Consider the following 27,708-nt stretch of genomic DNA (forward strand, 5'->3'; position numbering starts at 1 on the left):
ATTCATGATTCAGGGAGCCATCGAGGAAAGCTGCAAGGAAAAGAGAATTCAAGGCTCAGGTGATGCTGACAGCCTCACTAGGTAGACCAGGCCAGGAAATCAACTCCATAGGAAGATTAAAATGTCCTCTACTGAAATAGGCTATAACCTTCTTCCCCTTCTTCTGCTCCCATGAATCAGGGACATGTCTGCCTGAGTCACTTCTGAATGTTACCTTCTTTCCCAGGATTTACAGAACATCTCAGCCCCTTTGGCCTAGCAACCATCCCTGCATATTTCCATCAAGGTCATCTTCCTTACTGTCCACCAATCCAGATATTGGCCAACTGCTAATCAATGCAGAGAAAGTAAGAACACTTAAAGGTCTCAATGATAAAGTCATGCAGGCTTGTCATGGAAGGTAAAAAATGGATCGCGACTCAGAGGAGGAAGACGACACACTTTACTTAAGCCAGCATTGCTGGATTCCAGCTTACCAAAGAAGAGGAGCAAAGCACAATAGAAAGGGAAGACTTTTATAGGGATTTTGAACTGGAGAGTGGGACATTTCCGGGCGCTGATTCGCTGTTAGGATTTTGGGACCGTAGGCAGGAAAACCAATAAAGGTTTGATTGGGTAAGGAGGATTGTATGATGGTGGAGGAAAACTGTGCTCTGTAAAAGGGGCAGTGGTGCTGGAAATAGTTTGTGTTAACCAGCAGCAAAAACGGGATGAGATGGGGCATTGCCCTCAATTGATTATAGAAGGTTTCCTCAGTGATATGGCTGCTTTATTTTTATGGTATTAGGTTTTCTATAGCCAGGTGTTTCTCAACCTCGGCAACTTTAAGATGCTGGACTTCAACTCCCAGAATTCCCCAGCCAGCATGGCTGGGTGGGGAATTCTGGGAGTTGAAGTCCGTGCATCTTAAAGTTGCTGAGGTTGAGAAATGCTGGTCAATTGCAAGGGGCTGGATCTCTGTTGGAGCTAGTCAATTTCATTCTGCCTTTGTTAAGGAGATCAGTATCTTCTTTCTTCTGGGCAGGGAAAGGATGGGGGGAAGGAGTTGGACCCGATCTCTGCCCCATCCACAGAGACCAAGGGAGATGTCTTACAGATAAATCTTTTCATTTCAGTCATAACAGGCTCAGCTTGGCCTCCCCACCAACTCCAGGGTGAGCTACGAACCCCACCAAGCCGTGTATGTGCAGGGATCTCTGAAGGGCGAAGGGGACGCAACAATGTCAGACATCTAATGGATATAATGCCCGGAATGTACGATCACGGTGTCAGGTGACCCACATCCCCCTGCCGTCGACCAGCTCTGCTTTGCAGGCCCCCGCACGGCTATGGAATACTCGGATTAAGAAAGCAGGCGGGATAGTTTACATGGCTTAAAGCTTAGGGTGACGCAGAGACGCGGTTCATTGACTCACAAGGCGGGGTGACGTAACCCGGGAGTGTCCCCACCTAGAAAGCGTCCCGTCCTAAAGCCTGTCGCGCCGTGTGAAATCGCAGCCACCGGCGCTGGCCAGGAGAACCCAGCCAAGGGGGAACCGAGGTTCCGGGCCTGCTCCGGGCATAAGCCAGGGTTTACAGGCAGCCCGCGGAGGGGCTTGCCCGGACCGCGGAGGAGCAGCCCCGCCGCCGCCGCCGCCGCCGCCTTCCCGCGCCGGGGTGGGCAGCGCAGCCGAGCCTCTGCAACGCCCAGGCTGACCTGGATTTGCGGAGCGCCGCACGTGGCCGCCTCCCCGCCGCCCCCTCCACAGCCGAAGCTCGCCGCTCCCCCCAGACGTCGGCCGCGGCCGGAGCAGCAGCAGCAGCAGCAGCAGCAGCAGCAGCAGGAGCGGGAGGAGCCGACCCTCATTCTCCTTCCCCCGCGGGCGAAGCGGAGCGAAGAGCGGCGTCCCGGCCGGGTTGGCGAAGGAAGCCGCGGCATCGGAACGCCAGCCGGGATGAAGGCGCCCTTCGCGATCCTCCTGGCCGCCTGCCTCTGCGTGGACGGCGGTGAGGCCTCTCCCCAGCCTCCTTTCGGCCCCCTGGGCCGCCCCCCTTCCCGGGTCTCTCCCCGTGGCCTCCCCCCTCCGCCTCCGGTTCGCCCCTTGCGCCCAGGCGAAACCCGCAGAAGGCGCTCTGGCGGAGTTCGGGGCGCGAATCCCGGCGGCGGCTGATCCCGGAGCCCCGCAGGCGCAAGCCGGGGGGTGATGGGGTGGGTCTCGTCCCCTCCCCTCCCCGATGCAGCGGCACGCTTGCCTTTCCCTCCCTGCCTCCCGCCCCTTCTTCCCTGCCTCCCCTCGTCCCTTCTTCCCTTTCTTCTGCCGCGAAGGCGTTTGCTCCTCGGTCCTCCTCATTCCAGACGGTGCCGAATTGGTTGGGCAGGGTTGAGCTTCAGGTGCTTAATTGGGCGGGGGCGGGGGCTGTCCCTGGAGTAATGGAAAGAGAAATGCTCCCTGCACATGGTCAGAGGCAGATGCTCTTCTGGATCAGACCAAAGGCCCACCGGCAGCCGGTTCCCAGTGATCCTGGACAGGGGGCTGCTTTGTGCCCTACTTGTTGCTCGTCCTCAGCATGTACAAGAGCTTGGAATGTGCGGTTTCTGTGCCTCTGGATGCCTGGTGGCGGGGGAGGTGGATACTGAAAGGTTGCATCATCACCACCACCACCACCACCACCACCACCACCACCACCATCATCATCATCATCATGATGGTTGGTCACACAGTCAGCCAGATATCTAGACTGGGTTTGGTATTTTTGTCCACCTATCGAGTCCTTCCCAAGAAACTGCAACAGACAGATGTTGTTTGACGGTATTAAAGGTATCGTCGCAGGATGTGAGCTGTGCCAAGTAACGCTGCCTTTTTCAATTTGTGGTTGTGTTGGCATTCTCCCCCAGCCTCCCTTGTTCATGGCAGGCCCTTTGACTACACCTAGTCAAAACCAGGGTGGGATTACCTTTGTGGAAGGCACGGGAGTAGTTTCCAAAAGGGAAATGTGGCAACCCAGTTAAGGGAAGATAAACCCTCGCTTATCTGTGCAGTGGCCTCTCTGCCTCCCACCAAACTGGAAGGAAGCCTGCCCCCACCTAGCGAGAAAGGGCGAGGCCCGGTTCCTGGGGGTTCCTCCAATTTTTTCAGGCCTGGGAGAGGAAGGGCTGGGCGTCACAGCTGCCTCCAGAGGCCTTGAATGCTGGGGGAAGGCTGCCAAGTGGTAAAAAGGCTCCGAATCTGGAGGGCTGCTCTGGTGAGGCGGCATGTGTGTGTCTCTGTGTGTGTGTTGTTATGAAAGGAAGTTGTGCAAAGCTGCAGGTGCCCCTGTGGGGGGCTACAGGATTTCCCCCCGGCTATGCTTTTGTAACCACAAACATCTGAGGAGTCCAGATGGAGGTGGGGAGAGGTTTGGGGAACTAGTTTGGATCTCCTTCCCCTCCCCAGTACACGCCAGTTCAATCCATTTCCAAAGTGGGTTCCTTTGGAGTTGGGCAACAAGGGAAAGAATGTCCAGAGAAAGGCTTGGTTCTTCACTTTACTGCCTTTAAAGACCGTCACAGCTCCAAAGGGCCTCTAAAGTGGTTAGAAAAAGTTCTCAACAAGCAACGTTGACCCCCAGTGTGCCATAACTGCCTGCAAAGTTCTCTCTTTGTAGCCTGTATTGGACTATAAAACTCAGTCTTCTCTCCTACCAGCCCTGCTGTAAGGCGATACTTCTGCAGGGGACAAGGGGGACAACAGGCTGCTTGAGTTCCAGGCTGAATGTGGAAGGAGATGAGAAGTCCTTCCTGGAAGAAATGGTCAAGAATGTGTGCAACGCCTTCCCTGCGTGGTCTGCTGGTCTGCTCCAGATGCTTGGGAGGGATCTTTTCTTTCCAAAGCCGCCTCTTCTCCTTGAAGGAACCCCTAAAACGTGGCTCAAGAAAACATTGTAGAGCCATGTTTTCAGCCTCAGCAACTTGAAGAATTCTGGGAGTTGAAGTCCATACATCTTCAAGTTGCTGAGGTTGAGAAACACTGCTGTAGAGTGTTTGGCCTCCAAAAACATCTATGAAATAAGTTAGGGTGTCTTTGAAAAGCTATTTTAGGGACCCCTTCTGAAAGTGGTCAGTTCTAAAATTACAGGTATTTTGCCACCAGTGATATGATGGAGGGTGGGGGGGAGATGTGTACCACATTGGACACTGATTTCTGCCTGGACTCAACTTCTGTATGATATGCTATTTCGGCTATTTTTTCCAGCTTCCCTTTCTTTTTTCCCCTCCCAGCACAGGAGGTTAAACTGAGTTCAGTCCGGCTGCAAGACTGGGGAGAGCCTTGCAAAACCTCCTTTTGGTTTTCCCCTCTCCCTGTCCAACCTGGTGCCCTCCAGTTGTGTGCACTGGGGAATATGCAAGTTGGACATGCCCACATCTGGAGAGCATTAAATTGGGGGTGAGGGCAGAAAATATCACCGTGTGCTGAACATTGGTCAGACGTGGAATGTTTTAGCAGTATTAGCACGAACGAGAGGAGAGGAACACATTATTAAAAGGGGGGGGGACTGTATCTACTACCTAACAGAGTTGGTTCATCAAACCATAAAGGGGGTAGAGGTTGAATTGGGCACATGGCTGTGGATTTATAGCTTCTGTGGACATTTTTGGTAGCCCAAAGAGAACTCTGTTCTGCCAAGCTTAGAAAGGAAAACTGAAAATTGCCCAGGGTGCACTATTGGTGCAATTAACATTCATTACCTATGTTCGCACAAAGCCAGACTTACTAAGCTGAGTTAGTTTTCAACTTCCCTGGTCTTTAAAGCACTGTGCAAATCAAGCCTGCTTGGCTAGGTTTGGGCCCCATATATTGTATGGAGCCAGAAAATAAGTCAACAGCTAAGTTAAGTCAGTTGCACCAGTTGTGTGTTTCAACAGTATGGCCGCAACAAAGGAAAGGGTGATTTAAATGGTGAAAATAAATAGATTGAGTGAGTGAGTGAGTGAGTGAGTGAGTGAATGAATGAATGAATGAATGAATGAATGAATGAATGAATATTTATTATGCACAAATGGACTGCAACAATCTGGAAAATAAATTCTTAACATCAGTTGGTTTTGCTGCTGATGTGGGTAGGTTAGCTGTCAACCTTGGTTCTTTGAGAGACGCGGAGATTATGCTAGCCGACAAAGTGCTTCTCAAAAACATACCTGTGGGGTGCCTTGTTTGGGGAAGGAGATGTCTTGATCTTTGTTTAGCCATCACTTCCTGTGGCTTTTTTCTTCGGATTGCGTGGATGTGGGAGGGCTGGAATCTGCCCTGAATGGAAAGGTGAGAGATAAATGTTGCCAAATGAAATGTGCCTTGTAGTACATGGGATGCAAATAATGCCAAAGGCTGTCAAGGGCCAAATTTTCCAGTGCCAGTTTAGCAAACAAAGACAGTTCCTGATTCTGTGATGGAGTATTTTGCAGAGTGCTCCTTGGACTCAAGAACCTCCCCGCTTGTAGAAAGCTAGTGTGATGGGGGTAGATATTCCAACCTTGAGAGACCTTTGACAATTTCTGTTCAACAGAAGAGAATTTCTGTAGCTCAGGGTTGAACTGTGGAGTCCTTGGTGCTCTCTGAGCTTGGTTGTTTGATTGCAGACGTTTCATTACCCAACTAGTTAACATCATCAGTGCTAGAGAGTGTGGGGTTTGCTCCCTGTTTATATACAGCAGCTTGTCCGGCCAGTGTTGATGGGGTGTGGTTTTCTCCTTGGTGGCTCCTTGATCAGGGTATTGTTTCCTGCTTCACTGTTTGAAGAAAACAACACGCTACCCTTCCTGGATATCCCCATCAGCAGAGGAAATCTAGCAAATTAGAAACCCAAGTCTATCGAAAAACAACCCACACTAACCAAATGCTCCATTACCAAGTAACAACCCAGCCTCCCACAAGAGGAGCTGTGTAAGAACATTATTCAAATGAGCACACACACCCTGCAGCAACCCAGAACACCAGAAAAAGGAAACAGACCACCTATACAACATCTTCCAACTAGATGGTTTGGGCTAAATTTGGATGGCAGGAATTCTGTGTGAGTGGGTGCCCGTGTTAATACATTCTGGAAAAGCTTGTTCTGGCCTTTGTAGGTTAGGATTATGTAGGAAAGGCTGCAAGGGAGGGGGCAGGAAATGCAACTTGGGAGGTGGCACAGGACAGGTGGAGAAGGCCTGCTGGGTTGAGTGTGACAACCACTCTCTGGGCTTCTTGAGTCTTCTCAGTTTCCTGGTTGTTGTTTCTGGAGGTTGGAGATGGGCCACCGCGAGGGCGGATCTTGGCAGTTGTTGCCCCATGAGTGACCGGGCGAAGAGATGCAGCGCTTCCAGAATAGAAACTTCCCTAAATGAAGTTGTGCAAGTGGGGCAGAAACAGAAACTTAGCAAGGGCGTTAGGAGGAGCTGGGCCACCTGGTTAGGGAGGTCAGATCTGGAAGGGCAGATGCGGGACAGGAGGAGCCCAGACAGGGAGCCTTTAAGGTCACCTGGCAAAGTCTTCAGGAGCTCAGAGTGAGCCTCAGGGCCCAGGTTTGCCCACTCCTTCCCGGCAGAAGATGGGGCAGAAGCCCACAGATCCACCCCCAGTTCCTCAGCTGAGAAGGACACCTGATTCTGCCGGAAAGAATCCTGTTTGTCAGAGCCATCTTTTTTCTTTCCGCCACCTTTTATGTTTCTTTCCAAGTTGCAATTTGAGGCTTGTTTCCCTTTTTTCTTTTAAAGCTTGCTAGTCTTTTCTGACACCAAACTGTGGATTCCGAAGCCACCCTTGTGGCATTCTGTAGGAGCCCACTTCTAACACCGTTAAGTCCAGAGTCTAACAGTTCCTCTCTCCACCCCTGATGAAACAGGCAGGTGAATTTTGCAAAGGGTGATGTCACGTAGGAATCACTGATGGCTGGACTAAGGTCATGGGAGGGGAGAGGGGAACAGGGCAAGGGACATGTATCTCATGGGGAAAGAATTTGGACTTTGGGGGCCAAGCCAAGAGGGCGAGGAGGTTTCTTTTGGAGATCTCCAGAGATATAAACCTGGTGTCCCAGTTCACAAGGAGCCTGTGAGGCCCAGCTCAAGAACAGCGATGAAACAGACCAGTCCGGTCCAGATCCTTTATTAGCTTACACCATATAGACAGAACCTTGCCAAGCTGAATCTATAGTACAGCAACTAGTGGATATAGCCTGGGAGATTCTAGGGGGTGGCTATCCTGGACCTCTTATGCTTCCCACGCTCCTGCTCCGGACTGTGTTGTCTTTTGTCTCCTTTCCCTTCCTGGAATGCACCCCCTCCTTCCCGATAGCCTTGATCTCCCACAGAGCCTGAGAAAGTGAGCCGTGGGTTGCCCTGTAGGGCAGCTGAACCACAACTCCCCCAGCCCCACCCAGGAAACGTTTGGAAGAGGGATGCTGGAGTTGTAGTTCAGGAGCATTTGGAAGACCACCTGTGGCCCAGGCTGAAAAGAAGAAGTCATTCCGAGAAGAAGGAACTGACTAGGGTGGGCAAAGGATTTGAAGGCTGAGTATAGGTCATCTCTGCATGCTCAAGGACAGGACTAGCCATGCATGCTGGGAAGGCTCTTAAAACAGCTTTCTGGAGGATGGGCCGGCCTCTGCTCCGAGGAGAAGTGTGTGGCTTGCACCATGGACTCCATAGAAGTCTTCCTGGGGTGGTTTGCACAGCCCTAGAATTGATCATGTCAAAGGGACTTGGTGTAAAGATGTTCCCTTTGAGTTTGGACGGAGAGCCTCTTCATAAGCATTTCCATTCATAAGCATTTCCTTGGCCATTGTGGGGGCTGGCCTTCTTCATGTCCTTAGTGTTTCCTTTTTAAGCCTGTCCTTGCCAGCTGTTTTTTTTTTTTTAAAAAACAGCCTAAGAAATCGAAACCTAAAAGCATAAAACGAAAGCGGTGTGGAGAAGAATGAGGAATTTGACAATTTTAAGATGGTCTTTGAACCGTGACTTTTGAAGTGAGAGGCATTGAGGGCTGGCTTTGCAAACAAAGACTGCCATGGGGAAGAAACCAGAACAAAAAAAGACTGAGGCTGAAGCTGCAAAAGGAGAGTAGTTTTATTGTTTGGTTTTGGGTAAAATTGGAAACTTGTGTAGACAAAGTGTGGAGTCCAAACGCAGGACTCAAAGGTAAAATAACCAAGGCTTCACTGCTGTGTTTATTAGTCAGTGCTCACTGGAGGGGACCCCCCAAGGGTCAGTGGGAGACACTCCCCTGCAGGCAAAATGGATACCCTGATAATTAGACATTTCCACAGGAAGGGGAAGGGAAAAATGCATGCACATACCTATTCATGCAGCATACATCAGCAAGCAATAGATCTCAAGCTACTTTCTGCCCCCTCCTATCTCATCCTCCTTCGAGACAGATGCCTTGTGGATCTGCCCCTCTTCCTCTCTGCTATTTTCAAGGAAAGCAACAGCCTTCCTAAGAGGAAGGAACAAGTTAGTCAAGGTGCCAAATGCCAGGAGGAACTGCGAGACAGATGCCCTGTGCAATGGGATGCTTGCGATAAGGCTCGGAGATGAGGCTTTTTGCAATCACCCCAGTTCACCCCAGTTGGATCAACTCTTTACAGCCGGCCTGCGCATTCTTTTATATTTCAGTTTTATTAAGGTGATCCCATTCATCTGAGGCCTCTAAAAACTTACTTCTTTCACCCAAAGTTGTATTTTCCTCAAAAAAGTGTGGATGACGTCTTCCCATGCTTAATTCCTTTACTAACTGCATTTGTTTTTATCAGTAACATTCTTCTCAGTCCCGTCTCCCACATTCTACAAATACTGTAGTAATTATCTGATTGAGGCTCTCAGTAACCTTGAATTAAAATTCCTTGGTTTAGGGTTGATCTGATGCCTTGAATTTTCTTCCCATATCTCACTGGCTTAGCAACAAGGGCAGATTGGCTGCTAAAAACACATTTATCAAGTGAGCTGTAAACCTGAAAGCTGCATTTGCAGAATGTGCAAAGGTTGGTCTCTGCTGAACGTAACCAGTTTCATCCTTATTGAGACTCAGCAGATGTGCCTAGCCAGATCTTATTCTGTGGGTTCAGATTGAATTCCTGGACCTTTGCCCTTTAGATAGCTATGGACAAGGCATCAGCTTTAGGACCTACCCAGGTCCTGGTGCTCAGCAGTGTTGCAGGGTTATATAGAATTGTCAGCCCCACTATGTAGACCAAGAGATCAACTCCACATGAAGGCTAAAACTATGTTTATTAATATTGGCTATAGTAACCAAATCTTGCAAGTCTACTAACCCCCCTCCCCCACCTTTATACTCATATGAATTAGGGAGGTGTCTGTCTGAGTCACCTTCTGTTGTTTTGGACTTAAGTCATGTTTTCCCCCTTGCGGTTTTGGTAACGGATCTGGCCTATCTCTGTCAAGGTCATCTTCCTTACTCTCTACAAGAATCAATCAGAATGGTCTAGCCAGTTCTTAAGCTCTCAGGTTAGAGAGATACAGAAGTTACATTATGTCATGTCTCCATGTATGAGTTTTTACATGATTTCCACCCCACTCTTTGAGGGGGAGGAGTTTCTCTGTCTTTACTCAGTGGTGAATCCAGGTTAAAGGTACGGTGTGAACACAGCCATTGAATCAATTAGGGGAAATATTGTGTTGCTGTGGGGGTAGCTATCCTCACTTTGGAGCAATGACACCCGTACATTTAGCCCGGAGTGAAGGTGCTCTTACAGGTAGTGATCTCTCCAGGTAGACCTTCTCCATAGTAGAGGTGAAACCTTATGAAAAAGGGCTCCCAGTTTCTTTCATCTTTATTTCCTTACATTTGAAAACCAAAGGGATAACAAGGAAACTGATGTTCATGAACCTTCACACATTTCTCTCACTTCTGTTATGTTGAAAGGCTTTAGGCAGACATCCTGTCTCCCAAAGTGTCGAGGCCATTAAGGTATGGGAGGAAGTAACCCCAATCTGCATTCTAGGAAACAATAAAATTCAGAAGATCAAAGGGGGGGGGGGTGCCCTGAACTCTGGCTAGCAACCAATAGGTCATCAGGAAGATAAGTTTCCCCCAATAATAAGGAGGATCCAAAACTTATGTCAATTTCAGCCAATCATTTGTTAATTGCTGTATCTCTTTGTAAGAAACATATATAAAATCTTCTTTGGGTGTGACCGGGGTTCTCCTCTTTTCTTAAGGGGAGACCCCAGCTGACTCTATTGGCCCACTTTCAATAACACTTTAAAATCTCAGCTGGTACTTTCATGTCTAATCTTCTGCCGGACTGAATCCTAATTGGGGAGAGTCAGAAATTCTCAAATTTTGCTAACAGAGGGTCAATAGAGGATATGCAAGAGTGTGCATGTTGTATCCCTATGATGCTAGCTGAGCACGTGGGGGTGGGATGAATCCATCATGCCTCATAGTTTCCTCGCACTTTTTTTCAGGGTGTGTAAGGATGACTGTAAGATGACTTAAAGAATCAAAGGCCGGATTAGCGGCAGTTCAGGAATAAATCGATCCCGCTGGTGTCAGGAGAAGGATCAACAGGGGAATTGGGAGCTTCTCTTTCAACAGGAGGGTAACCTGCTATCTGTTGCCTTGTAGCCAGCAGAAGTGATGGCGCTTGTCAATTGAGATTTCACATTTTTGGTTGAATATACTTGTGGGGGGATGCCCATAACAAAGCCTGCTGAAGATTAAGGAGATGGAGAATTTTTAGGCTGATCTTATTGAGATGGTGGGACAAACAGTAGTTTCCTTAATGGAGCCCCCTGAAGTATCATTAGGAATACCATCATGAGGAAACTGGTGTGCGTGTGCGTGTGTGTGTGTGTGTGTGTGTGAACAACCAGTTACACTTTGAGTTTTGCTAGTATTTGCTACACTGACTTCCCGCCATTCCTGCCATTGGATGAAGAGGTTGGTCTGACTGTCCCAGTTTCATCAGTGGAGTTCACAAAGGATCTTGAACCTAGTTTTTCCACAGTCCTGGCCTGAGGCCCTCAGTCCTGGTGGTCCTCTAGATGTGTTCAGAAAGTAGGTCCAGACATAACAGGTATAAGTGGTCTAGATTTTATTTAAATATAAAGAAAAACTTCCAGTTGTAAGATCTTTCCAACAGTGGGACAGTCTTCTTATGGGGGTGATGGGTTCTCCACCTCTGGAGGTCTTTAAGAGGAGGCTGGGTGGTACCTCTCATAGATGGTTTAACTGGTTTTCCTGCACACTGCAGAGGGTTGGACTAGATGGTCCTCGTGCTCCCTTGCAACTCCATCCTACTTTTCCACAGCTCCCATTCTGCATGACTATGTGGACAAAGGTCTGCTGTCATTTCAAAGGGCACCCAGTAAGGATATAATAATCATCACCCTGCTCTGTTAGGATGGGCCATATTGACACTCTCCTGGTTCAGGGGACCACAGAAAGAACTTTTCCCAGTTGATTGGACTTCATTTCATCAGAGGAAATGAAGAGCCTGTAGAGCCATCTGCACTTCTCAGTTTTCAGCAGTTCTCAAAGAAGAAGCTGAATTTAACTGCGCCACATTCAAAACATATCGTGCCTGACTCCAGAATGTCTGGAGAGATGCCTTCTTTCAGTTTCTGAAATGCTGATTCATTTTCCCCAGGCTAACTTTTTTCAACCCTTTTCCTTTGTAACTGTGGCACAGGACATACCCAAGGTGGGATTCCGTTCCAAGATTCCTGCTAACTGAAAGAAATCCCTTGTGCTCTGTGCACAGGGAACAAATCACCTTTTAATTTCATTCGAGTTAATGCCATTCACAAGCTAAGGGTCTGTCTAATAACTGAGCCATTAAAAGTGCAGTCTTCTTTGTAAGGCACAGTCTTAACGGTATGCCTCTTACAGATCTGGAGGATTATTTTTTGAAATGATTATGTCCTTAGAAATTGACATGGCTTTTGTAACTGAGCAAATGAGGGGAAAAAAACCCCACAACCTTAATTCCAGACCATGTTATCTATACAAGATAGACCAGTCTTGATGATCACTGCCTATATACCGTATTATTTCAGAAATAGTCAGATGGGAATTATTTTCTGGCCTAGTATTTTGTGTGTATGAGTCTGCCTCTTGGTGTATCCCTCTGCAGAAGTTTGGAGTTTGAGAACCCAGAAACATGAGAATGGCTCTGCTGGATCAAGCCTTAGTCCATGTAACCAATATTCTGTCTTATTTGAGAGTCCACCAGGTGCATCTGGGAAGCCCACAGATTCTGCTCAGGACCACATCTCGAGGCAGCATGTTCCAAAGGTTGATTACATGCTGCATGAAGAAATACTTCCTTTTCAGGACATTGCTTCTTTGTGCCACAAAACCAGTCTGAGCTTGGTGCCGAAGCCAAAAGACATCCAAACACGAGGTGCAGAATAAAGGGTTGCTTTTATTAAGGTACCAGAAACAAAAGGACTCCAGCCTGTAAGGCGGCCAGAGCCCCGAACACAATTTGGTCACAATCTTTATACTTTCCAAATTCCCTCCCCAGCTCTTCATTGATCAGGTACTATGGAGTTTACAACCTGTCAGGTAGGCCAAATACAACTCCCGGATGTCCCGCCTTAGTTTACATCTCCCACTACCCTACTCCAAAGCCCCTTGTCCTTATTTACAGTTATTCATATTTGGGGCTTCTACTTACGTGTCATCTTAAAGGCTATCGTGTCCCTGCAGGACAGCCCCCTGTCATAATTATCTACATTCTTCTTTCCCCATGGCGCAAGCTGCTTTAAGCCTGTATCTAAATTTCACACATCCTGCTTTCCAGGTCATGGACCCTCTTGCAAGCATTCCAGCATGTTATCCCCCCCCCCTTTTTCCTTATCAGCTGCCCCAACAGTGGGTGGTCAGGCTCATTCCTCTTCAACCTGGTGTTGGTATGGCCTTAGCTCCACATAGGAACCAGGGGGAGGGAGATTAACCCCCTTCTTCTGACCCTTCACTTCTTTTAAGTGGGAGAATAAACACATCCTTTCTATATTCTGTTAGAGTTAACAGGAAGCATTCTCCAAGTGGACTTCTCCTGCTGCTGCTTTAATCAAAATTCCTGGATATTTATGCCCAGAGATGGTTGGAGGCTAGTTGCAGAACAGACAAAAATAATGCCTCCTTTTTTTTGGAACCAGTGAGGAATTTTTCCATTAAAGTATGGGTATGATCTGCCCCATCGGCCTCTCAAATCACAGCTGAGTTTTGTTTTAGGAACAATCTTAATTAAAATGATCCTTTCTCATTAGTTTGATTAGCTACCTATTCTAAGCAGACAGACAAAGCAGTGAATTCTTACCTGGGGTGGGGGGAATTAACTTATTGTAAAATGTTATAAATTGTAACTTAACAATTTTGGGTCAGGACTTTGCTTGGAACATTCAGCTGTTAACCTGCACAGAGTTGACTTACAGTAGCAAAATAATGATGATGATGGTGGTGGTGGTGGTGATGGTGGTTAGGGTTTAATACTATTATTAAACCACATCTGCCTATCCCAGGTCGATAGGTGGACAAAAATGCCAAATCCAGTCTAAACATCTGGCTGACCGTGCGACCAACCATAATCATTAGACAGCAGTGATTATATTTCTTAAGTGAAGGCAGTTGTGCTTAATTGGCTGCAGCCTAATTACCTGGAATTCATTCCGTGGTTCTGTAAATGGGGAATTGCTATCTTGGATTCTTTATGGCCATTTTCTCTTACGGAGGCCTGCAGTGTGAGCAGATGGCGATTTCTAGCTTCGCGGGGCGGGAGTGGGAATCTCTTCTCATACCTTTCTAGGTTCAGGTCGGACAGTCTTTGCGAAAGTTTTAAAATAGGCATTTTAAGAGGTTTAATATACCTATTTTGTGGGAACCCCCCTATAAACTCTCCTCCCAAAAAAAGAAAAGAAAAAGGTGACGTTACCATCAGAGTATTAGCTACTGACATTACTGGCAATGCACTGTTCCTACTGTGTTGTTTGGGAGGGCGCGGGGGAGGTTCTGGTTTATTCAGTGGCTACAAGTCCAGATGGATGAACATTGGAAATATGCACCCAAAAGTTGGGAATGAAGGTGTATCAGATACATTTTTTATGTAGGAACTTACATTACCATCTTCATTTTGTATGTCTGAACTGATTGATTGATTGGTGATGTGCAATCAAGTCATTTTTGACTCTTAGTGACCAATAGACAGGTTTTCTCCATGACTATCTATTCCTATCTATTCCTATCTATCCCTAACCTATTCTTTCAAGTCTCCCAAAGGTGCCCCCATGGCTACCATCCCCCTTGCTGCCGGCCATCCTCTTCTTCTCTTTCCTTCCACCTTTCCTAGCATTAGAGCATTTTCCAAAGAGCTGGGTCTTCACATCATGTGTCCAAAATAGGATCATTGGAGCCTGGTCACTTGTGCCTTGAGTGAGAACTCTGGGTTGATCCGTTTGATGATTCATCAGTTTGTTTTCTTGGCTGTCCACAGTCTTCTCAGGAGTCTTCTCCAACCCCAAAGTTCAAAAGGGTCAATACTCTGCCTCTCCTGCTTCATTCAAGTTAAAGCTTGGCTTCCATAGAGGGTCACAGGGAAACATCAGTGAATTAAAGCCCTGCAAATGGACGTCATTCCAATATTAGGGAATTATAAAAATGCCCCCCTCCCCCCCCCCAGCAGGCATGTCTCTGTGGGGCTCCATAAAATCCTTATGCTCCTTTCTGTTCTCTTGAAAAGGAACCCTAGCTGAGTTTTATCCTTCCTCTCCTGAAAAATCCCCTGACTTTATTTACTGCTTCTTTTATTCTACCAAGTTCCAAGCCTGTCCTCCTGGTTTGCTTACATTTGTGCTTCGATATGTCCACCTGTTCTGTCCACCTTTCCTTGGGAGTCATGAATTGTCTTTTGATCCAAGTGATTTGTACTTGATTCTGGCCTCCTGGCCGTAATAAGCATTGGTTGATTTCCGTCTCGAGCTGTTTCAGGTTGAAGCAGGTTCTGACTTGATCAGAAGGATTGAAATGTGGTTCCCCTATTGTGGAAGTCTCCCAGGCGCCTGGGTGCGGCGTTTTTGCCTTCACAATGGGGCATTTCGGACTCAGGGTGGTTTACTGTCTGCTGCCCATTTGTTTCACTGCAGACCTCATGTGGGGCTTTCTGAAATGTTTTTCAGTTTTCTCGCTGGTGTGTTGGTCGTGTGAGAATGCTGCAACGAACTGGGGCTGCTGGAGGCTGCAGATCTGTTCCAGTGATGACAACTTCTGTGCAACCATGTATACCGGTGCAGGAATTGGTACGTTTTCTTGGCACGGTGAAATGTCAGGATGGCCTTAACATCTCCTCCCTGAGTTGGCCTGGTAGATCATCCCTGGAATCAAGGAACATTGTAGTTTCCTCCCACCTTTCTTCTCTCCTCATTGTAAATATATTTAGGATTAGTGATTAATTGCATTGATGTACTGCTAGCTGTCCTACCATTGTAACCTGGGAGTAAGACCCTGTAAGGGCAGCAACACTGAATTGTTAGAAGGTGGGACCTGATTGCACCGTGGAAGCTCTTTCTTGACCTGCCAAACTAAAATGTTACCTTATTTGCCCCCTGCCTCTGATCTGTATACCCAGTTTAGCTTGGGGTTAGTGCCTGCTGTGGTCAACCCAACAGGGCAATTTTTTTTTAAAAAAATAATGAATTGATTTAAATTTATTGACTGCCCAACTCCTGTGGACTTTTTGATTGCAAGGAACCGTGTTGTTCCGTCTTGAAGTCCTCTTATGTGCTGCATGGAATCTGGCTGACATGTTTGGATGGGAGAAGGACTCGGTTTGAAGAAAAGTGGGGTGCCTTTGAGAACCCCTTCCATGACCCCCAATGTGATAGCAATTCTAACAGCCACTGGGGATAAGAAAGGAAAGGAACCAAGGAGGATCTTTTCCAACAAAGATTGCACAGCGATCTCCCTCAACGTTTTCCCCATTTGTTTTGCCAGTTGCAAGGTTTCAGCAAACCATTGGCAGGTTTAGAAAAGGGTAGCCACAAAGCAATGCTGCCAGAGCCATAAATTCTTCCTGGACCACTCCCAGGGGTGTCCACCGGAGGAAGTCAAAGAAGTCAAGAGGCTGGCCATGGTAGGGTGGTCCAAGCTCTGCCCCTTTCTAACATGTGTTACATTCGGTTTGGTCACATGGTTGCCATCTTGATTTTTTGACCTCCACTGTCCATACCCATTGGGGGAGATGGGCGGCATACAAATTTGAAAATAAATAAATAAATAAATAAAATAAAAATAAATACCCTTTGTTAGAGACTATATCTTGTACATTTCTCCCCCTCTGACCCTCCAACTCTGGGGAGGAGTCTGATTTCTCTTTCGATCACTACATAAAGTGGATTATCTTGAAATGTTCCCTATTTTCTTTGCCACCTTCTGCCTTCCTTGCCTTTCCCTCAATGAACTGAATTATGAATATATTAAATTAGGTAATAAATGAACTGAGTGTATTAAATGTATTAAATTCTCCATCGATCATTAGCTCTCATTCCAATCCTTTGCATTGTAGCCTTCAATCTCCTGTGTTCTGCATCCCCCATAAATTGAATGCTGTTCCTTGGCTGTCCTTGTGCCAGTAGTCTCAAGTCTTAGTTAATAAATGGCATTAAATGCTTATTAAATTAGATTCTTTTTTTTTTTTTTTGCACTCCTGGAACACGCAAGCCTGCTTAATAACTCCTAGTGTTACAGGCAGGATTGGTGCTCTGGGAGGCCCCAGTTCATTACCCTGGTGTCTTACTGATTTGGTGGTCTTTTTTAAAAAAGAATAATTTATTTTAACAAGTTTTATAAAAAAAAATACACAAAAATAGAAAAAACAAACAAAAACGTAGAAAGCCATAACAAACCAAAGAAGAATGTATGACAGATGATTGAAGCAGAGTCTTTGGGAGTCAGGCAGCATACACATTTGATAAATACATAAATACCCCATTATACAAATATTATACAATTAAAAACATAGATTTAAGAGAATAAATGATAATACTCTGTTGTTGCAAAATATCATGAAAGGGAAACATGTGCATCATTTTTTGATTAGAAGATAAAATTATAAAGCTGTTTTCAAAATCAGATAGATTATCTCTTGAATCTCTTGAAGCCCGTTCTTCAGATCAAGACTAAAACCACTCCATTTCTCAAAATAATTATCTTAACAATGCTCCACACCCAGTATAGCCATAATTTCTCAAAAATAGTCAAGACCTCAGGGGTATAATTTAATATAACATTCCAGTATGTTAAAATATTGTTCTGGAAAGATGCCAATGACTCACCAGCCCAAATCATGTGAGTCAATGACTCCTCTCTTATTTTTTTATTTTTTAATGACTTGGCCTTTCTTATTCCTGGCTACTGTAATAATCAGTCCCTTTCCCCATTTTTAGGGCACAGCAAACATAGAACTGTAGGATGCAATGGTTTTTATTCCCCACCCCCCAGAAACAAATAAAAGCTCCAGGGCATTTTTCAGCTAAGCAGTTGTAGCATTTCTACTTGGGTGGGAAGAATTGTCCCCAAGGAGAATGGGCAACCTGGAGACATTGAACTGGTTGTTGGGGAGGAAGGAGGAAGTACTTTTGCAAGGGTGCAACTGTGGTAGGACAGGTGGGAAAACGAGCCCGTGTTAAAATAGAAATTTAAATTAATTTAGTATTTATTAGTCTTAAATAAATAAATTCTGTTAGATTGTCCTGTTGGCTGAACCCAACATTGGGGCTGTGTCACCTGGCGCAAGGGGGGCCCATCAGTCACGCCGAGTCGAGGAAAATGGAATCTAAACACTTTGTTTCTATGCAGAAGCAAAAAGGGACGCTTGGGACCAATGTCCACATTGAGCGCACCCTTCATGAAGCCCAAACCATCTTTTATACAGTTTAAACAAGGAAGCAATGGTGAGCCACCCAGAGTCACCCTCTGGGGGGAGATGGGCAGCATATAAATTGAATAAATAAATAAATGAATATAAATTGAATAAATAAATAAGTGATTCTAAGCTAGTTGGTAAACGTCATAGATGTGCGCGCAAAAGCATCCTATCCCATAATGGTCCAGTGGGGGGGATATCAGCCTATGAGAGCTCCACCTCTAGGTGTGTTTCTTTGTAGACCCTGTCTACAGGATCCAGCCCACTGCAATTGAACAGTGTTTCTTAACCTCAGCAACTTTAAGATGGGTGGACTTCAACTCCCAGAATTCCCCAGCCAGCCTGGCTGGCTGGGGAATTCTGGGAGTTGAAGTCCACCCATCTTAAAGTTGCCAAGGTTGAGGAACCCTGCTCTGGAGGGAGCTAATTTATGGCTTATAACAGCCTCAAATGGTTTGTGAATAAATTGATTCAGGTGGCCCTCAGTCCTGTCTTCTGCCCCAGGGACCAGAACTTCAACTCCCAGAATTCTCATCACTGGCTTAAAGTAGGGTGGGGGATTCTGGGAAGATGTTGTGATTGGGAAGCTATTCTGGCTGAGAATCCTTACTTGTGTTTAATTTAATTGTGGATATTTATGTTTTTGTTGTCTGGGAGTTTCATTGTATGCCGCCCAGAGTCTCCCTCTCTGGGAGATGGATGGCAGATAAATTTAATAATCAATCAATAAAAAATAAATAAATAAATCCTGGGGATTGGGATTCTGGGAGGAGAAGAGGTTGGGAAGGGGTCTGGTACGCACCTTTGGCAGATAGAGGAGGGTCTGTAAAGTGCCACCCGAAAGTCAAGATGGTGACTGCAACAATGCGATCAAAACTGGACAGGCCACGCATGTAAAGAAAGCCTTTGACTGCACCATTGCGGCAGCCATCTTGACTTTTTTGACCATCCCTTGGGCAAGTCAGCTGGACAGTTTGACCTTCCTTCCTTTTCCCCCTCCCTTCTGAACAGGTGATTATTCCACGCAGTCGATCAGCAAGGGCTGCGTGCAGGTTTGCCCCCAAGGCGGGATCAATATCGGCATCGCGGCCATGTCGGTGAAATGCTGCTCCTCGTCTTTCTGCAACGTCAGCGGGGCGAGCAGCGTCAAAGCAAACCACCTTGGGTTGGCCTTTGCAATGCTGGCTAGCTTCTTCTTTCTCTTTGGATCCAGGCTGTGATTTCAGGCATCTCTCCGGCTGCATCAAGACGCCAAGCGTGTTCCAGAAATTGTGTATCGAGAATGCTATTCAACTGTACTGCTCTTTAACCTGAAATTTTACTAGGTTTATGGAAATAGGGTCAGGGGTGGGGAAATTTTGGTTTCTAGCATCACTTGGGGTTGTTGGAGGCTGAGGCACACCCGAAAGAGAGAACCTCTAGGCCAGTGTTTCTCAACCTTGGCAACTTTAAGACCTGTGGACTTCAACTCCCAGAATTCCCCAGCCAGCCATGCTGGCTGGGGAATTCTGGGAGTTGAAGTCCATGAGTTTGGTGCCATGCTGGCTGGGGAATTCTGGGAGTTGAAGTCCATGAGTCTTAAAGTTGCCAAGATTGAGAAACACTGCTCTAGGTTGTGAGAAGGTTTGAAATCATTACCGAGGCCTTAACAAGGTTTTGCTTGGTGGACCTCCAGGCACCAAACTTGAGTGCGAGGCTGCGTAGCTCTTAATGAAGGTCTGTTATGCAAAGGAATGCAGCAAATCCAAGTTTCAGTCTATTACATTTTACATTAAGTGTGATTGTTGGGTACCATAATACGCTTTTTGAATGGAATAAACATTTTGATTCGTAACATTTCCCTTTCTCTTTTATTCTTCCTTTCATCGCCATGGCCCCATTACGCTTTTTCGGGACAATGTTTTGGGCTGTGCTGTTTATTCAGTCTTTTATTTGCATAGCGTTTTTCCAAAGGAGCCCCAAGCGGGGCGGAAAAACCAACCGACACGCAGTTAGTGCCCTGAAACAAGACAGTGTGACTAAGGTGATTGCAACACCACTGAACTTCAAAATGGGCTGGAAGAGTCAACTTCAGTCAACTGATGGGGTTCCACCAGTATCTCAGGAGGGTATGGGGGATTGCTTGTCTACATAGGAACGTTACGCTGGTGGAGGGACAAAGGTTGGTATGGTGGAGGATGGCAAGGAGTTGTGGTCCAGCAATAACTTGGAGAGAGCTCCCAGGTTTTTTTAAAGGGTAAAATACAAAGACGTTCAGGACCAAAAGAGAAAAGAAAAAGCTAGTGATGAAATGACGCGATTGACGATACGATGCTGGACGATGGGCCTGTCAGCTCGGATGGCGCTCAGTGTGCTCTTAAGAAGAACTGAGGGTCTTTCAGAGTCTGAATGGTGTTTGCGATGTGGCTAGGTGAAAGCCTTTGGGGTGTCCGTTGCTGAAATTGCCACACAGGAGAAGAAAACCTGAAGCTGCAAAGAGAGAATTACGGTGGGAACATGGAACATAAGAAGCATGAACACGGGAAAGCTCAACACGGTGATGTGAAACGAATCAACTGCACACTGGTATCTTAGGCATCAAAGGAATTAGACCTGGATGCTTTCTGTCCAAGGAGCACGCATCCTCTCATTTTTAGAATACCGAGGCTTTTCAAAAATGTCATCCTGGATCCATTCCTTAAAAACAGAAGCGTAAGTCTATTTCCAGTTATGTAAAATTGCCTTCTTTGCCATACCCCTGGCTTGATAGAGCCAAAACTCTTTGTGAGATGACAAACTTTGTGTTTTAGGAAGCTAGATCCCAGTTTTTAGCTGCAAGGGAGTTGGTTGCTCTCATGTACAGAACTGGGGGGGGGGGACCCAAGATAAAATAGGGGGGAAACAAAAAACGGGGGCAGGACACAGGTGAAAAGAAAGGGATTTGTTTGTGATTTGGAGTATCTGATATTTATTGTTACAGGGCTACTCCTGGGTTCTTCCACTGTCATTTTGATTATGTGCCATCTACTTGGTGTTGACTCTTAGCGATCACACAGACAGACCAGCAGGATTATTTGTCCCCAGCTTGGCCCTTCAGTGCGCCCATCATCACAGTAATCTGATCCACCCATCTTGTGGGTTATCCTCTTCTTCTCTTTCCTTCCATCATTCCCAGCATTATAGACTTCTCCAGAGAGCTGGGTCTTTGCATACATCAAAAATATGATAGACCCTATTCTATCATGCTTTTGAGTTGATATTTGGTGCCCTTTATATCAAGAGTGGATTCATTGGAAACATTAACCTCAGCCAGGCAAATACCCCCACATTTCACAAAACTCAAATTGCTTTGGAGCTTCTCAAATGGCTTAAAAGACAACCAGCCACAGAGAAAGCGAGTCTGATCTGCAAATCCCCAGGTTGACCTTGATCACGTCTTGAAATGGAGAAAAGAGAAGAGATGTGGTTGGAGAAGCCTATTACAAACACCTGATGCCATTAGAAAGCAGTTCCCTTTCTGTCTTCCAACCACTGTTGGTTTTTTTGGTGGTGGTGGTGGTGGAGTTAGAATAGTTTCCCTTTTGATTCCTGATTATTTTTTTGTTTCAAGTCATCATGTTAGGAATATCCAATGAAGGGAGTCCGGAGCTGGTTCCTAGGGGAATTTCCTCATCCTCCTGGGTTAGCTTGGATGATGGACTATAAGTTGGCTGCTGCCTATTGTTGCTTGATTGAGGTGGTCACCAATCAGAACACCCTGGATCCTTCCAACGGTTCTCCAATTCCAGCAGAACCCTAACCAGAATAATGGTCTGTTCCGTGGCAGTTCGCAGACCGTACACCTGCTGAACAGGCTTAGTGTGACTCCAAGAGTATTTTAGGGGCCAGCAATTTGGGGAAGGCACAGGGGGAGGTGAAAAGCAGGTAAGGGGCAATAGACCTGGAGTCGGGGCTGAGTGGGAACTGGGCATTGATGGGACACATGCTTTCTGTGGGGTTTCCTTTCAACCTTAGAGCCACATGCTGCTGGCCCACCAGCCTGCTGCAGTTTACAACACAACACATCAAGAGCTTCAGATTGTAGCAGTAGTTCCACAGATTCAAAGAACAAATTGTACCAAGAAAGCAAAATAAAGATGCATCATAAATCAGGGCCCCCATGAAGCAAACCTTACAAAACTGGGTTTTCAGGTTTCTCTTAAAATTATCATAGAATCATAAGGCTGGAAGGGATTTTGGAAGTCCAGACCAGCCCCCTGCCTGGGGGAGGCATCCTCTGACCATCCCAGACAAAGGGCTGTCCAACCTTGGTTCAGAAGCGTCTGTGACTTCAGGAGGCAGGCTGTTTTGTTGCCCCAGAAAGCTCAGGTCCTTTACCTGGCACGCAAGCCCAATAAATCACACCAGATAGGTGGAAAGGAATAAAGCTTTTATTTGCAAATAAAAGGTTGCCCGGTAGTAAGTTCCAAACGGGCACAGCCCTGCTTGGAGTGAACCCTCTTTTTTTACGATTTTGAACAACGTACCTAACTATAAACCAATCAAAAGCCATGTGTTTGGTTTAACTGAGGGTTAACCAGTCAGGGAGACATAACATGGCTTATCTGAGGGTTAAGAGATACACTGAAGTTTTGTTGGATCAAACATTCCTGAGTAACTTGGTACCAGGGTCCCATCCATCACCTTAACAAACTGGCATTCCTAGATAGAAAGGCACATGGTCTGGGTTTCATCTATTACTGTCATGTCTATCTAACAAGCAGGTCACCCAGCGGTCAGGTCACTCCCAATGAGTGCAAAGCATCATAGTTATAACTATGTGCTAAATAATAAGCAATGCATGGATTAAAATGGTTTGTCAATATACATGAATACAAAGGAGAAAACATGGTTTAAAATGGGCTGTCTATCCATGTGTCTATCAGTCCAGCTGATTAATGGGTCTCATGGTCAAGAAATTCCTCCTTATTTTGAGTTTGGATTTCTCCCTATTAAGCTTCTATCCAGTGGGTCTTGTCCTACTCTTGGAGAATAAACCCACCCCATCTTCCCTGTGACAGCTCTTCAAGTCTTGGAAGATTGCTATCATGTCCCCCCTTAACCTTCTCTTCTTTAGGCTAAATGTACCTAATTTGTTTCACTGTTTTTCATAAATTTTAGCCACGCCACCTTTCTCTCCTCTGCACTCTCCCCAGTTCCTCAGCGTCCTCCTTGTATTGTGGGATTGTAAAAGAAGGAACTCCAATTTAGGTTTTGACCTGACCTCTGGGATGTCACTCAAAGGCTCAGCATGGCCCTTGCCCCTGAAAAAAATAGCACCCTTACCTAGAAATGTCTCCTAGAACTGCTTCTGAGGATGAAAGGGAGACGGGTGGGGTCTTTTTCATCCTCTCACCCCTTAAAGATTGGCAGACCTGTTGAATAACTAACTGCTAGGCCCATATTTACAGAAATACGCATAGCTCTATTAACCCAACAGCACAAGTCAATAGAACAATCAGCGAAACTGGAAATAGCAAAGTGGACATTAGATGGTGCTATTTTCCTTCTGCTTGACAAGCTGTTCTGCTGCAACTTCTGAAGGCCGTCTTTGAACATGCTAGCTCCAGCCAGGTGCAAGCTGGAGGAAGGGGTATAATCACAGTGTTTTTTGCCCTCCCTTGAAAGTGAATCTGCCTGCAGTTTCTCCAAGCATGGAGACACTGGAGGAGAGCAGACATGTTGGTCTATGGTGGCAAAAAATCAGAAGGCGTATGGGGAGTACCTTTTCTGACTCACACGTTTGGTTCAAAGGCAGGAGCTTTCGAGAGCTGCAGCTGACGTCAGATGTGTGGGGTGGTGAGACTGGTGTAGGATTTATATCGGCACTGGAGGGGAGAAAGGGGAAGGTGCTGAATGCATCTGATGGCATGATCTTAACCAAAGATCATGCCAACTCTGGGTGGATAATATGCACACAACAGTTTTCCTTCAATTCCACCCACCCCCCCATGTTAAAATTCATCCAACAGCTTCAGAGTGCATAGTGAAGGTTTTAAAACTTTCTCCTAACCTCAAATGGCCATCTCCTTATTTACCTCCCTTTACATCCTGCTTGTATCAGTCCTTTGGGTATGAAAAGGTGTGTTTCTTAGCTTCCTTAGTGACCCAATGCTTTTGTGCACCAAAAAAAGCAGGGAGCCTTCAAACCCGGCAACTTCGTCATGGAGGGATTCGGGAAAGACATGAAGACCCTTCTTCCAGTTCTATTGCTGACCATCATCTTGCACATCAAGAATGGTGAGGCATTCTGGTAGGGTGGCAGCCACCAGTTCTTCTTTGGGGACAATGAACAGGAAGATCATGGGTAGGAAGGAATGCCCAGGTGCAAATTGCTAGATGCCCCTGACATTCATGGTTCTTGGTCATGGAGGTCAACATCTGTGTTGGGGTGGACACCTGAAGCCTCACCTTGGGGTTCCTTGAGATCTCAACCTCCATTTTGGTGAGACCCAGAGCCCATTCCACCCACAGTAACTGAAAATCAGCTGCATTGAAATATATAAAAACTAGTGTAATGCCTATTTTCCCCCCACTATTAAGGCACCTCCTCTCTGCAAAACTTTGAGGAAAAAATAAAAAATTCTGGGCCCAATGACATGTATGATATGGCCTTGTCCCTTTTGAATTGTTGCCTCCCTCATGGTGCCCCTTGCTCTCCCAAAAGTATTAAATGCAACCCTAGTTAACAAGGTTGTTCATTCCCAATATAGCCTTCTTGGCTGGTTATTGACTGTAAACAAATAAATGTACTTGGATATTCAAGGCAAAATGCATCTATCTCCCTCATTCACTAAGATGGATGTTCTGCAGACTTGCGACAGAAGGCATATGTCTGCCACGAATTTAACCAGCAATGATTTTAACAACATATTCCTCGTATAAGTGAAAAATAGACACAAACCAGTTTTCCCCCTGACTGCATATGATTAGATTCCAAATAGTTCCTCCCTGTACCTTCACCACAATGTGTTGAGAGTCTAGACTGTGTAGACCTTAAGCACAAACTATTGTGGTGTGTTGGGCTCCTCCTGTGACATTCATTTCATAATAAAGATTCTCCAGATTGGTGGATGTGTAAATCTGAACCTTCAGGCCTGAGCATGTGTAATTTGAGGAACATCTTGGCATAATGGTCCTAAGACTAATGGGCCAATTGGAGCCTCTCCTAGACAGAGACCACTGAATCTCAACTATCTGGGCTCTGCAGCTTCCTAGTTAGACAGCTACCAACCTTGATTTCGTTGTCCAGGAGTTTGGCTTGATATGGTCTTGTTACTACTCAGTAGAATTGAATCAAATGGTTCAATGGATCTCTTCACTAAGAGCATCTCCATATTCTTCAACCTATTTCAGGGATTTCCAGAGAAAGCAAAGCCATTGCAGCAAAGTTACTCAGGTTTTAAATTTGTCATTTCATGATTTCTAGACATTCTGACCTTCATACTTCTTTTGACCCTTTTTTATTGAGGCCAGACTCCAAATAATCTTTCATGAAAGCTTTGGACAACATCAACTTTTTCTTGTATTCTTTGGGGAGCTGCTGTTTGATTCTGGCTGGACCAGTAACCATTCACAAAGATAACAAGATGCTATCTTCAAACATGGGGTAGTACATCAGTTGTCAATTCTGCATGATTTTCATTCCCTGTTGAGGGACAACTAAGAATTGGGGTGGAGATGGAAGCTAGAGAGAAACTATCAAGGAAGGGATTAAACCTGCTTTCTGCTACAGGGTGATGAAATGTGGGAACTGGCTTAATTAACAGATCCTGGACTGATTATAGGGCATGTGCAAGACACAGTACAAGATAAATGGATGGCCACCCACTTAAGGATGTAACTTTTCATCTGCTAATGGCATTGCTTGGCATCTGCTATCTGCCAATGGTTGGTTGGTTAGAAGGAACCAGTCCAAAACTCTTAAGAGAACAAAGGAGAAAAAGGAAATTGGAATGAATGGAAAAGAAAGGAAAAGTAGAAAATTGTCAGGCTTCATATTACCCACTTTCCCTAAACATGTTCTTTGTTCACAGAGCATCCAAAAAAACAAAACAAAAAGGCAAAATAAAAAACTAGGCATCAGTTTCTTTCTTTTTTCACCCATTTGAGATGTTAGGACCACCGAGAGCTCATCTTGCATCACTTCCCCTGTTCCTCTTTCTGTGACACCATTGTTGACCATCTGAACATTCTCAGAGGCCAGGCCTCCTTGTACTTGGCCATCCTTTTCACCTACTATGCCGAAAAAATATCCCACAGACAGTGAAGTATCAATTTCTGTTTGTTTATCTATGCTTCGTGGTTCATCTCTTGGCTGCATCTTACTGCAACTTCTACAAGTCCAGTCATAGGGTTAGGGTCAATTAAGTGGCTGCTTCTTTTAAAGGGAAAATACTAAGCTCCAAAATCAATGAATTGTTTGTTTTCTGATGTTCTCAGTTCTTAGGTTAGTACTGGATTTGGATGACTCCTTTGGACAACTATAAATGTGATGAGTGTTTAAACAATGACACAAACTCAACTCAATTTAGACCTTAAGAATTCTTCAACATGACCACTTTTCACTGCCTGAAACATGTAATGGTTGATGAGATTGTGAGTGGGAAATCCAAAGATGTCCCACTTATTCCTTTCATTGCCAGTTTTCTCCAAATATGGAATGGAAGACAGTTTTGCTTTCTGTCTTCTAATCAGTGTTTGGTCTTTTTGGCCAATAATAGAGCACAGAGACCTTCCAACCCATTAATGCTCACTTAACCTCAGTTATCTTCCCAGTTCTGAATGCTGAGTGCTGACAATTCAGCATTAGGCTCTAATTAAGCTAGCATGTTGATATGACAGGGTCTGAGGACCTAGCAAATGGAGGAAGCCAAAAATTTCATCCAAGGAGACCACTTCTATAAACCTAAGGCAGTGATACCTTGTTGGTTCTGAAGACTACTGTGTTGCCATAAGGCAACCTTGCTCATCCACAGATGCAACTCCACTGGCACAAACATATGTCCAGTTGGAAGCCCTCCCTTAGAACACTATATGATCAGATGGAGGATCCCTTCACCACAGGACCAGGACAGAACCTTTAACTGGAAACCTTTGTCTACCGTCTTTGGCCTGATCATTGTTTCTTTCTGTTCAAATCTTTCTCCTTGTCCTCTGAAAACCCGTTCTCTTTTCATTTGGATCATTCTTCTTCCCTTCTGTAGGACCTCTCTGATACCTATAGCAATCCTGTAAGACCAAATACTCTTTTTAGTGGATCCAAAGATTCTCTTAAACTTTTTTGTTCTTCTTTCTTATGGGTTCCACCTATGCTTGTGTAATGATATGTGGGGAAGACCTTGGGAAATGGGGCAAAGAGATGCTGCTCAGGGAGTGGCCAGATAAGAGGCAGCAGAGCCCGCAGCTGTGCAATGGGTGGAGGAAGAGGCTCAGGAGGGACACTCCCTAAGTTCTGGGGCTATAAAGGAGATAAGAGGAGAATTGTACTTTCAGACTTGCAAGAAGCTGTTAATGTAGCTTTACAATGAAGTAGAATTAGCTTCTCTGGTCATGTTTCCTGTCTGATCTACCTGGTAAGACTGACTGCTTGATAAGACCCTTCATCCCTTCATCCCGTACAGCAATGACATCACCTTCCAGACAGGGCTGGTCATGGCTCTACTTGTCCTGGTATTCATGCCAGCAACCTGCAGTTAAACTGCCTACTTTCCTACAGGCAGAAAATCTCCTGATCACTCGTGCAGGAGCATATGGTAGCTCCTTTCTGAAAAATATTGATGGTGCCTTCTCCTTCTTAGTTCTGACATCTGCCCT

At 45.8% G+C, this 27,708-nt stretch overlaps 2 protein-coding genes across 3 annotated transcripts in view; both read left to right on the forward strand.

Annotated features, from left to right (window-relative positions):
- The first annotated feature begins 1,596 nt into the window (after positions 1-1,596).
- LOC112542393 (lymphocyte antigen 6E-like) lies at positions 1,597-19,712 on the forward strand. 2 transcript variants are annotated; one of them, XR_015797543.1, is made up of 4 exons: positions 1,799-1,986; positions 15,131-15,250; positions 18,886-19,331; positions 19,364-19,712. XR_015797543.1 is itself a non-coding variant. In XM_088148891.1 (3 exons), the coding sequence occupies exons 1-3, from the start codon at positions 1,935-1,937 to the stop codon at positions 19,092-19,094; spliced, it is 381 nt and encodes a 126-aa protein (XP_088005017.1). In that variant the 5' UTR covers positions 1,597-1,934; the 3' UTR covers positions 19,095-19,712. The 2 variants fall into 2 exon arrangements, 1 of the variants encoding a protein (XP_088005017.1); XM_088148891.1 differs by having other exon boundaries at positions 1,597-1,986; positions 18,886-19,712.
- Positions 19,713-24,071: 4,359 nt separating this feature from the next.
- Positions 24,072-27,708, forward strand: part of LOC112542394 (ly6/PLAUR domain-containing protein 2-like) — a 32,477-nt gene continuing 28,840 nt past the window's right edge. The window contains exon 1 of the mRNA XM_025175113.2: positions 24,072-24,132. Within this exon, the coding sequence (XP_025030881.2) occupies positions 24,078-24,132 (55 nt within the window). The 5' untranslated portion in view covers positions 24,072-24,077. The remainder of the gene's footprint in view (positions 24,133-27,708) is intronic.

Source organism: Python bivittatus, unplaced genomic scaffold, assembly GCF_059951505.1.
Source record: "Python bivittatus isolate LINGU-HERP-01145 unplaced genomic scaffold, Pbiv_v1 ctg000590_np1212, whole genome shotgun sequence".
In the NCBI taxonomy this organism is placed as follows: Eukaryota; Metazoa; Chordata; class Lepidosauria; order Squamata; family Pythonidae; genus Python; species Python bivittatus.